This window comes from Oryzias melastigma, linkage group LG21 (genome assembly GCF_002922805.2).
Source record: "Oryzias melastigma strain HK-1 linkage group LG21, ASM292280v2, whole genome shotgun sequence".
NCBI classification, from domain to species: Eukaryota; Metazoa; Chordata; class Actinopteri; order Beloniformes; family Adrianichthyidae; genus Oryzias; species Oryzias melastigma.
In genome coordinates, this window is record NC_050532.1 from 14,346,463 (window position 1) to 14,358,270 (window position 11,808).

General features: G+C 42.6%; 1 protein-coding gene and 1 long non-coding RNA gene across 6 annotated transcripts in view; one reads left to right on the forward strand and one right to left on the reverse strand.

Moving 5' to 3' along the window:
* The first annotated feature begins 1,114 nt into the window (after window positions 1–1,114).
* Window positions 1,115–11,808, forward strand: part of LOC112137933 (ras-associated and pleckstrin homology domains-containing protein 1) — a 40,699-nt gene continuing 30,005 nt past the window's right edge. For 2 of the 5 annotated variants that reach the window (XM_036209826.1, XM_036209829.1), the window contains exons 1-5: window positions 1,890–2,136; window positions 3,469–3,712; window positions 9,351–9,509; window positions 9,842–9,950; window positions 10,186–10,322. In XM_036209826.1, coding sequence (XP_036065719.1) covers window positions 9,351–9,509; window positions 9,842–9,950; window positions 10,186–10,322 — 405 coding nt within the window. In that variant the 5' untranslated portion in view covers window positions 1,890–2,136; window positions 3,469–3,712. Of the gene's footprint in view, window positions 1,469–1,889; window positions 2,137–3,468; window positions 3,713–6,000; window positions 7,344–7,422; window positions 7,534–9,350; window positions 9,510–9,841; window positions 9,951–10,185; window positions 10,323–11,808 lie in introns of those variants that run through there. The other 3 variants (XM_024260444.2, XM_036209827.1, XM_036209828.1) reach the window with 3 other exon arrangements.
* On the reverse strand, window positions 5,868–8,156 carry LOC112137934. The gene is made up of 4 exons (XR_002917666.2): window positions 7,937–8,156; window positions 7,428–7,541; window positions 6,526–6,606; window positions 5,868–6,005 (listed from the first exon to the last, which is right to left on the reverse strand). It is a non-coding gene; the product is annotated as an uncharacterized LOC112137934 (long non-coding RNA).

Genomic DNA, 11,808 nt, shown 5'->3' on the forward strand with positions numbered 1-11,808 from the left:
CTGATGGGACTCCTTCTTCAGCTTGACGGCATCCCTTACCTGCGATGTCCACCACCGGGTTCGGGGGTTGCCGCCATGACAGGCACCAGAGACCTTGCGACCGCAGCTACGGAAAGAAGCAGAGACAATAGAGGTGGAGAACATAGTCCACTTGGACTCAATGTCACCAACCTCCCTCGGTACCTGCTTGAAGTTTTCCCGGATGTGGAAGTTAAAGACCTCCCTGATGGAGGGCTCAGCCAGACGTTTCCAGCAGACCCTCACAGTACGTTTAGGTCTGCTGAGTCTTTCCGGCCTGCTCCCCCGCCAGCGAATCCAACTCACCACCAGGTAGTGATCAGTGGACAGCTCTGCCCCTCTCTTTACCCGAGTGTCCAAAACACACGGCTGGAGATCGCCTGAAACGACTACAAAGTCGATCATTGATCTCCTGCCTAGGGTGTCCTGATGCCAGGTGTACTGATGGACACCTTTGTGTTCGAACATGGTATTTGTTATGGACAGACTATGACGTGCACGAAAGTCCAACAACAAAACTCCGCTCGGGTTCAGGTCAGGGAGGCCATTCCTACCAATCACGCCCCTCCAGGTGCCACTGTCATTACCCACGTGGGCATTGAAGTCCCCCAGGAGGACGATGGAGTCCCCCGTTGGGGCACTTTCCAGTATCTCTTCAAGAGACACCAGGAAGGCCGGGTACTGGGAACTGCTGTTCGGCCCGTAAGCCGAAACCACAGTCAGAGACCTGTCCCCCACCTGAAGGCGAAGGGACACGACCCTCTCGTCCACCGGTACGAACTCCAAAACTTGGCGGCTGAGCTGGGGGCTCACAAGAAAGCCCACCCCAGCCCCTCGCCTCTCACCATGGGCAACTCCAGAGTGGTAGAGAGTCCAGCCTCTCGAGGGACTGAGTTTCAGAGCCAGGGCTGTGCGTAGAGGTGAGCCCAACTATATCTAGTCGGTATCTCTCAACCTCTTGCACCAGCTCAGGCTCCTTCCCTCCCAGAGAGGTGACATTCCATGTCCCAAGAGCCAAATTCCAGGACCGGGGTTTGGGCCGCCGAGGCACTCGCCTTCGACTGCCACCCAAACCACAATGCACCGGCCCCTTCAGAGCTCCCCTGCAGCTGGTGGGCGGTTCAAGGAGGGGATTTCACGAGTCAGATATTTAAATCTGCAGTACCTTTCAGCCGCTGTATGGAAACACAGAGGCATGACTGAGTGTTTGCTTAACTATGGGAGAGAGTCTGGAAACCCAGTTCAGTAGAGGGCTTTTCCTCAAAGACGCCAGCGGCCACATGGAGAGCAGGACGATCGCAGGTGACAGGAGAGGTCTGGTTGAAATTGGCCAACACACAATAAACAGCAGAATTCTGGAGTTAATTTCACCAATTTGTTTCACAGATTCCTTTGCCCTCTGTGGCACCAGGTCCGCTGACAGCAGGGCACTGCAACATGCTAACGCTAGGTACAGTGACAGAGCGTCTCTAAAAACTTTCTCCATTCTGGCCAGAACCAAAGTGTTTAACAAAGAAAATCTATACAGGTTATATCCTACATTAGTAGTTTTGGGATTTGTTGACAATGAAGCCTATACGGGCAGGCTCTGCCCAAGGGGAAATGTGATTTTTGTCAAACTTTAGAGTTATTTTATTTATGGTTTGATTATTTTTTTACATGTTACAGAAAACGAGTGGTGGGTCAAACTGTAAAAAAAAAAAAATCATTGTAATTCGGCACCCTCTCCAGCAGATTGTAATTCGGCACCCCCTCCAGCAGATGGCGCCCAGGGCCGGCAGCCCAGACGAAACGTGATTTTTGATGTAGCAGTTTGGCTGTTAAAGCGCTTTATAAATTAAGTTGATGTGATTCGAGGTCATGAAAGTGCTGTCATTGTTGAGTGTGAAAAACACAACACTTCAAAGTTTGGATAAATACATGTGTTGATTATTATCAAACGCACGTGATTCGTTCATATTTATAAATGTCTGTAATTATGTTCTGTTATTTTCATTCGTTTTCGGGCTGGGCCGAACCGGAAACCAGGAACGACGCGGGGACGCGCACGGCATGGATTCGCGCTCTCGAGCTTTTTGGGGATCCGGTGGAGCACCGAGGAGGAGCGTCAAGCCGCCGGTAGGAACACCGGAAAAGCAGAAGTGGAACTTTCAAACTAAAAGAAAGTACATTGAAACGCCTCGTGCTTTTGACTCACGTTGTGACACGTGACTCCTTCCTTTGACAGTATACAGATATGCTCACAGCTTCACTTTCTTCGAACTTCCCCCATGTTTTGGAACTTTTTGCTTCAGTGACGACTGAGCTCACGGCTGTAAAGTGTGAATGGAGATCTATGTTCGTGATAACAGCTGGGGTTTCACTCAGAAGGTTGACAGGCTTTAGTGTTTCAGCTAAATATGTTAATAATTTACAGTATAAAGTCGTATTCAGGGTTCTGACTAATAACACATTCTTGAGAAATGAGAGAGAATAAAATAATTTTTTTGTTGAAAGTTTGAGAGGGTTGATTTTCTTGAAGATAAATTCTTAAGTGTTTTTGATTCAGCACTAAAGGAGAGCTGTCAGCCTACATCTTTCAATAATGACTGCTGAGAAAGTGTCATGTACTGCACAACTCTTGCACTACTTTCATTGAACCTGCAGACACAATTTTTTTGCTTTTTTATTACTTAATTTCACGTGTCAAAGTCAAGGCCCGGGGGCCGGATCCGGCCCTCCGGGTAATTCTATTTGGCCCTCCAGATCATTTTATTTTATTGTTATTAATGGCCCGATGTTATCTTGCGATTATTTCTAACCTGAATAATTTTGACAAAATATATTTTTATGTTGAGTAAAATATTGAAAGTTGATTTATTCTGGAATAATATTTCTGCCTCTTTATTATTCATAATTATTTTAAAAAGTTATGTTTTTAAAGTTTTAAAAATTGGCATTTTGATAGCTTTTTGGCCTATTTTTTCATTTACTACTATTTTTAGGCTGTTTTGGGGTTTAGCTAAATATTTCAGCTACATTGTAGCTGTTTTGGCAAACCTAAGTTTTCTTTAGGCTAATTTCGCTTTTAGCTAATATTTTAGCTGGCTATCAGCTTCAGTGTTTTCAGCTATCAATTTCAGGATCTTTAGCACCCAAATTCATCTTACAGCATTCACACTAGTATTATCAGAGGTAATGATTTATAGATAGTTCATAATTATGTTAAAAAGTTACGTTTTTAAAGTTTTAAAGATGGAGTTTTAGAGTGTTCCAAGCTATGTCTCTGAGAGCTTTGCACAAGAATTCCAATTTGTCTTAAAGTAAGTTAATGCATAATACATGGCAGATCATATATATATATATATACAATTTATTTATTTATTTTTAATAGTTAAATATGTTCAATATATTTAACCAGTATGATCTGTTTAAATATAATTTTCTTTTTTCTGAACCTTTTTCTCTCAGATAACCGGCTCCATCCTCAGCCTACTCATCGGCTCTTATTGTGACAGTCTGGACCGGATGTGCCCTTTGGCGCTGTCGTCACTCCTGCAGCGGGGTTGGGATCCAGAGTGGCTGCTTGGAGAGCAGCAGATCCTGGGATTTATCCGGGAAAAGGGCGACAATAAGGGCGGGGCTGAGGCGTCGGGAGCCCGGCGGAGCCTCAAGCGGGATCCCGGTGGAGGCGGCGCTGCTCCGGATCCGCACGGTGAGTGTACCCCTCCCCACCGTGCGCATCCATGTCCCCGCACATTCATCGGGCCCACTACTACTCTGCTGTGCTGGCTGTGTGTGGGGGTGGGGGTGGGGGGTCTCCTCATTAACAGCTGCTGCTAAGGTCACTAATTCCCGTGTCACAAGCTTCGCGTGCGTGTGGGTGGGGGTAGACAGAGAAATACTGGTTCCATTTGCAGACGCGCACACGCATGCGCAGGGCTGGTTCGGCACGGCCAGAACGTAGCAGGCTCCAGAACCGGAGGCGCAGGCTCGCCAGTGCCATACCCCCCCCCATACACACACACACACACACACACCGACACTTGCTGGGCGTGGTCAACAGTCGGTCTGACGCGCACGCGCATTCATGGACGTGCTCCCCTCCAGCAACACAAAACGGAGCCGCCGTGTTCCAGCCAATCAGGGCTGGCTTTTGCACCCAGTGCTTGCACATTATGACGTCATCCCGGTCCTGATGTTGGAGGTGACCTCAGACTCCGCCTCAGATGATTGAACTTCTCTCTAGTTATGAACTTAGATTTGTTGCTGAAGTATTGTCTGTTTGTAAACAATGTGTATGCAAAAATATTGTAATGTTGCAGGAAAAATAATGTCTGTCTGCAAATTTTTTTTTCTGCACTAAGAAATGTGTGTCTGCAAAAATGTTTTGTGCGTGTAGAAAAAAATTTCCATTTTTAAAAATGTTTTGTCTGTGTGAAACGTCAAGCACACGTCTGAGCGCGCACATCCATCTACAGTGACAAAAACCCAAGTTACAATTTGGTTGCTTCTCAACTAATCAACCAATCAGCAGCCGTTTACCTATCAGTCACCTGCTGATCAGACATCCATGCCAGGAGAATCAAGACAAATAAACATTTTTAAAAACTTTTGTTTTTTTTACTCTACACAAAGGAGACGAGATGAAATGGTAGAAGATACTCAAAAATTGTAGTTGATGTATTTCATTATAAGATTGGAACTAAGAAAATGTTATGATCACTATGAGCTTCAGGAAGTTCTCATGGTATCTGTCACCATTTCACCTCATCTCCTTCACATAGAACAGTGACCCCCACCCCAAAACATATGTTAACTCGGATGTTTTAGTTTCATTTAATTTTATTATTTAGAAATGGAACCAGTCGGTCCTTCTTGATGGGTCCATTTTGGAATGGAATCGCTCAAAAGTCCGGTCCAGCCCAGTCCAGTCTGGTCTGGACCGCTCGGTGGAAACGAGGCATTATGTTACAGAAAAGAATCAATCTAAGAGTTTAGGTTAAACATTCTACAATAACTTCTCTTGTGGGAATTTCCAGTCCGAGTTCCTGTAGGAATTCTTATGAGTTTGATGGAAAACTCCCTTCAGCTTTTCTCAGATCTGCTTTGCTCCAGATGGCAGCAGAAAACACAGCAAAGCAGATCTCATTTATGCAGGTCTAACAGACTTGAATTGTAGTTTTAAGCAGCAGGTATAACGATAAATATAAATATATCCTTTTAGAGCAAACTGTGAGGAGCTGCAGCCCTCAGGCTCATCTTCAGCTCATTGTTCTCAAAGGGACTAAGGGGAAGGACAGCTTATCTACTGGTCATGTTTTTTTGTTATTTATCAGGATTATTTTTTCAGATTTTTTTTTTCTGTGAAAATCACAGACAGAGATTGAATTTGTTATTTTTTATTTCATAAATAGTGTTACTTATTTAATTAAAATGCTTGTTATTTATTTCCTGACTCTTTATGAAGATCTTGGAAACGGTCATTAATATTTGGTTATGACTGACTTTCTGGAAAACCACAAATGTTTATTGATTATTTTGTTATCAGACATAAGTCATACCTGACGTTTCTACAGAGACGTCCCGTCTTCATCAGAGTCGTCACCAGGTGGTGGAGTGTGACGTGGACAAACAGCTGATTGTCACTGGGGTGGAGTCAAAGTCTGACAGGTGACTCCGCCCCCCGCTGTCCGGCCTGCTGCTGGAGGATGTTTCTCCAGTGGGAGAGCAGGAAGACCCCCTCATCTCTGTTCATGGCGGTCTGGGCTCTCTGTCTGATCTCCACTGCCTCCATGATCCCTCTGTGATGTCTGTCCTCTTCAGTACGGAGGACTGCCGTCTTTTCTCAGTCCATGATGTCCTTTTCTTGCTTGCAGTGGTCTGTTATTGCTGATTTCATACTTTCCTGAGATGCCTGTTGGCGTGCTGCTCTTGTTAGGCAGAAGGAAGGCTTTCCCATGGGGGACCCACTATCAGCCATCATGTGCAGTTTTTTTATGGAAGATCTGGAAAAGAAAGCAATAACATCCGCACCAGAGCATTGCTGAGCAGCCCTTTGGAAACGCTACATCTTGGAAAGAGCAAAAAACAGACAAACACAGGAGATCATAGACCACCTGAATACCATGGATGACACTGGACAAATTCAGTTCACACATGAAGAGGAAAAGACAATTCAATCAACTATCTGGACATAAACATCGCTCATACAACAAATAATGAAATAAAGATAAAAATAAACAGGAAACTTACACATAGACCAATATTTGTTATGGACATCAGAACACCCCACAACACATAAAATATCAGTAATAAGAACCTTATATGACCACGCACAACTTATAACGGTTGAGGAAGACAAAACGGAAGAGAAAAAACACAAACAAAACACATTGATCGGGTGTCATTATCCACACTGGGCAATAAAAATATGACAAAGACAGGTGGAGCAGAGAAGACGCAATGAAACGGAGAAAAAGGAAAAACAGACAAATAAAAATGAGAACAAAGGAATGGTCATATTACCAGACATCAGAGGAATAACGGAACGCATCCAAAGAGCCATAAGAAATACCTCATCACCACCTCGGTCAAACCTGGTACACCCTAAAGAGAAGATGGAGCAAAACAACAAATGCAACGTCATCTACCAAATACCATGTCATTCCTGCAACAAAACATATGTCTGAGAACCAGGAGGAAAATTCATCACAAAAAAAACAGAACACTGGAAGGAATGTGAAAAGGAAACGGAGAAAAGACTAACAAGAGCAGCACGCCAACAGGCATCTCAGGAAAGTATGAAATCAGCAATAACAGACCACTGCAAGCAAGAAAAGGACATCATGGACTGAGAAAAGACGGCAGTCCTCCGTACTGAAGAGGACAGACATCACAGAGGGATCATGGAGGCAGTGGAGATCAGACAGAGAGCCCAGACCGCCATGAACAGAGATGAGGGGGTCTTCCTGCTCTCCCACTGGAGAAACATCCTCCAGCAGCAAGCCGGACAGCGGGGGGCGGAGTCACCTGTCAGACTTTGACAGGTGACTCCGCCCCAGTGACAATCAGCTGTTTGTCCACATCACACTCCACCACCTGGTGACAACTCTGATGAAGACGGGACGTCTCTGTAGAAACGTCAGGTATGACTTATGTCTGATAACAAAATAATCAATAAAGTTCTGAATACTGTGACCTGAACTTGGGGAGTTACGTACTTAATTAAAAAAAGGAGAAATAACTGAAGTCATGTTTGATATTCTAGTGTCTTCAACACATCCCCCCTTTATTCTGATTACTACTCTACACACTCTTCTCATTCTATTGATGAACTTCCAGAGGTATTCATCTAAAATGGTTTTCCAACAATCCTGAAGGAGTTCCCAGACGCCTTTAGCACTTCTTTGTCCTGGTTTCCAGCTCACCCCAAATCATCTCAGTGGGGTTCAGGTCCAGCTAACTGTGGAGGCCCGGTCATCTGCTGCAGAACTCCATCACTCCTTCTTAGTCAAAGAGCCCTCGCAGCCTTCAGTGAGAATCTACAATGTAGACGGTCATCAAAGAAAAGACACTCATTGAATGAGAAGATGTGTCCAAACTTTCGGCCTGTACTGTGTCTGCCACCAAACGGCCTGCTGATTGGTCTAGATTCTGTCCAATCAAATTGCCTTATTTATCTCACATGCTGCAGAGGCTCAAACGCTCAACAGGCTTTTTCACCCTCAATTTAGCCTCTATGAAGAAAAAATCATTTTTAATCATTTTAAAAATACTTTCTGTTAACATTGATTACATGTTTGTTTAGTTAGATTTGTTATTTGTTGCTCTTAGAAATCTGGGGGTTCTGTTTGACAGCTGTGTTAAATGTGACTAACAGATTGACAATGTTGTCAAAATGAACTTTTATCACTTATGACTTTTAGCTAAAGCTCACCTTCCTTGAGCCAGAGTGATCTAGAATCAGCCATCCACGCCACAATCACCTCCGTACAGATGATTGTACCTCTCTTTACTTTGGAGTCACTCAGCGATCACTCGACCGTCTCCCGTTAGTCCAGAATGCAGCAGCGTGACGTTTAACTTCACTGACTCCCTGTTCCTTTTAGAGTTCAGTTGAAACTTTTACTGTTTGTTTTTAAGGCTCTTCATGGTCTCGCCCCAGTTTACCCAACTGAGAGTTTAACTGTCATTCCAGGGTTCTAAGGTCTGCTAACCAATATCTGCTTGAGGTGCCCAGGTCACCAAAGGTCACCACAGAAACACTGGGGTGACTGTGCTTTTTCTGTGGCCAGCCCTCAATTATGGAATAGTTCTCCAGCAGAACTGTGGAGGATGTCAGACATTAACCGTTTTAAATGTTATTTAAAAACACACATTTTTAGAATGGCTTTTAACACTCAGTAGTCAGTTTATTTTATTTTATTCTATTTGTTTGTTTTTTCATTTATCTTTTATGTCTTTTACGTCAGACTGCTTTTGTAATTTCATGCAGTTTTTTTTACTTTCTTTTATTGTGAAGCACTTTGGTACACTGAAAGGAGATGTAAAGTACTATATAAATAAAGTTCATTCATTCATTTTGTGGCTGAAGATCTCCTGAAATCGTGAAACAAATTGTGAAATGTATCTGCTTACATTACTCTAAACAGACCTGTGTGATCTATGACCAAACAGCTAGCATAATGCTAAAATATTAGCTAAACTACTAATTTCCCTAAGAAGCTGTTAAAAACAAGTCTGCCTCCAGGCATCGTCGATGCGAGACAGAGACACTTGATTGGATAGTTTCTACAGTAGACCAATCAGCATGAACTCTCTGGTCTGTGATTGGCTCTTTGGTCTATCACATTTATTACGGTAAACTGAAACTCATGAACACAAAATCAAAGATGGGGCGATAGTGAGACGCATCTGAAAACATTTGTGCTGCAAGCGCAAAAATATTTTTTGAAAGCGAAAAAAAAGTTTTTAAAAGCAAATATTTAATCATTTCATTTGCAAATTTTGAAGTTTTACTCGTAAAACTTCACATTTTGTTTGCATTTTATAACATTTTGACCTCAAAACTGTTGGCAATATGATGGCACAAAAATCACTGGATATATGTGGCCCTCAAAAGAAAAAGTTTGGGGGCCCTGGTGTATTGTACCGTCTACAGGAGACTCCAGACTTACATGAAAAATAAAAGAAAGCCAGGGATTGTTAACAGAATTCATTTCAGTTTGTTGAGCCAGATGAAATAGTTTAACAGGCCACATTCGGTCGTAGTTTTCCTGCCCTGTTGTAAATGTTTTTGACCACTAGAGGGAGCTACCAGGTCATAATTGGTCTCTTCTTCTTCTCCTCAGATGGACCAGCTATCAGATGAGGAGGTGGGAGTTAGGGGGGAGGAGGATGAAGAAGTTAGAGGGGAGGAGGACGAGGAGGAGGAAGACAGCGATGAGGAAGACAAGGATCTGGATAAGATGTTTGGAGCCTGGCTGGGAGAGCTGGACAGACTTACACAGGTTTGGAGCAACGACCGGATCATTCTGCAGGGAGTTCTACTGGGCTCCTGAAAGGAAATGATGGATTTTGCTAAATGAATTCAGAAATTTTAATTTTTGTCCTAGTTTCAAAACCCTTCAGTCATGTTTCATGAATGGTTTTTTGAATATTGTCCTGTGCACTGCTGCTGTTGGAACAGCCTCTATGTTACTGCTGCTGTTGGAACAGCAGTGGGAATAAAGTCTATTCTATTGTACTAAAGTTAAGCAGAAATCACCATCTGGAATCATTGTTTTAGTCTGTTCTTCAAAGATGTCTCTGATCATCTGGCGATCTCTCTCTGTGTTTCCAGAGCCTTGATAATGGACGCTCAGAGCCCCCCCCTCAGCACAGGGCCCCCCTACATCAAGAGACAAACATGGCCAACTTCTCCTATAGATTCTCAATTTACAACATCACTGGTTAGATATGCATCCACTGTCTGTCTGTCTGTATGTCTGTGTGTGTCTGTGTGTCTGTGTCTGTCTGTGTGTCTGTCTGTGTGTCTGTCTGTCTGTGTGTCTGTCTGTCTGTCTGTCTGTCTGTGTGTCTGTCTGTCTGTCTGTGTGTCTGTGTGTCTGTCTGTCTGTCTGTGTGTCTGTCTGTCTGTCTGTCTGTCTGTGCGCTCATTCATTCATTCTGACTTATTTCCTGCAGAGGCTCTGAATCAAGGAGAGAAAGTGGACCTGGACGCCCTCATGGCAGACCTCTCTTCCATCGAACAGGAACTCGGCACCAGTGGCCCCAAACCCAGTGGGGGCAGCATGGCCTTGCTGGGTCTGTCTGACACCAAGGTGAGCCTCAGAAACGCCAGTTTATCACATTCAAGCCCAGAACTCTCACAGCAGCTGAGATGATATGATTGACTTTTCTGGTTTAGCTGTTGGTCAACCGTACCGGTGAAGATTTGGTTTGGGAGGATAGTGTGCTTCAGGACATCCTGGCTTTAAAACCCAGCATCTGCCTTTTTGTGTTCTGCTAGTCTGGAGGACCTGCAGCTCCAGATCCATATGTGTCTCTTTTATCTCTCCATTGTGGCTCTTTGGCCAAACAAAATAATTCATGGAGACTGCTGATCCAGACATATTGACTGTCAGAGTCAGCAGCTCCCCATAACCAAAACTACCTAAAGAAAACAAACAAACAAAGCCTGTAAACTAAGACTACCAAGGTCCAACCCCAAACTAAAATAACAAAACCCAGCAGTGAAAGACTGCTGATAATAAAGTGGGGGAAAAGAACAAAACATAAATAAAATAAAATAGTATTTTTTAAAGTAAGAATTACTTAATTATCATTTATTTAATTTAGATGAGTTAAATGTATAAATTGATGTCTGAGGTTCACATAGATGATAAACTATGTAGGTTTTTACATCCTGTTGACCTGAAGATGTCTTGTTTGATCAACTCTACCTCCAGAATGAACAGAGTTTATATGCAAAGTAACACTTTAGTAAAAAGTTTGATCTTTATTAAAAGCACATATTATCTTATGCTGAACAACATTAGTTACTAGTTGTTCAGAGATACACTGAGATGATCCTGTTTGATACAGAGCAGCTTTTATTTTGAAAATAAGTTAAAAAAAATTTGAGAGATGCTAAGTTCTTTTTATATTTTTGCTTTGTTTGTGCCCAAAATAGACGTAATTCCTTTTTATTATTAAGAAATAGAAGATCATGAATGCAAATCCAAATTTCTCAAAAGCTAAAGTGAGACTATGCGGCTCCTTCAAGGTTTTGATCAATAGAAAACAAACACAAATGACTCTTTTACTGTTAAAAGTTGCAGATCCCTGATTTAGTCCAAGGCAAGTTTCCCAAAACTTTCAATATTTTAAACACACTAGATCAGGGGTCTCAAACTCAATTTAGCCGGGGGTCGCTGGAGGAGGAGTCTGGGTGAGGCTGGACGACATCAGGATTTTCACAAAAAAATCACTGATAAAACATTCCAGTGTTCTCAAATATCTTTATTTTAACACAAAATAATGAATAAAATAAATAAATATATTAAAAAATGAATAAAAGAAACAAACAAATCAGTAATAAATTAATAAAATAATAATAATAATGACCCTACAGCAGATACAAACGACTGAAGAAACCACATATTGACTGACTGACTAGAGAAAACTAATTATTTTTATTCAGTTTCAAATGTCTGTATTAACAGATCCTCCTCCAGAGTGAGAGAGAAGCCCCGGTAACGAGAAAATCTTTGAAGGATTTCATTTTTTGTAGATTTTTGTAGAACTCTCCTCACAATAAATAAATCT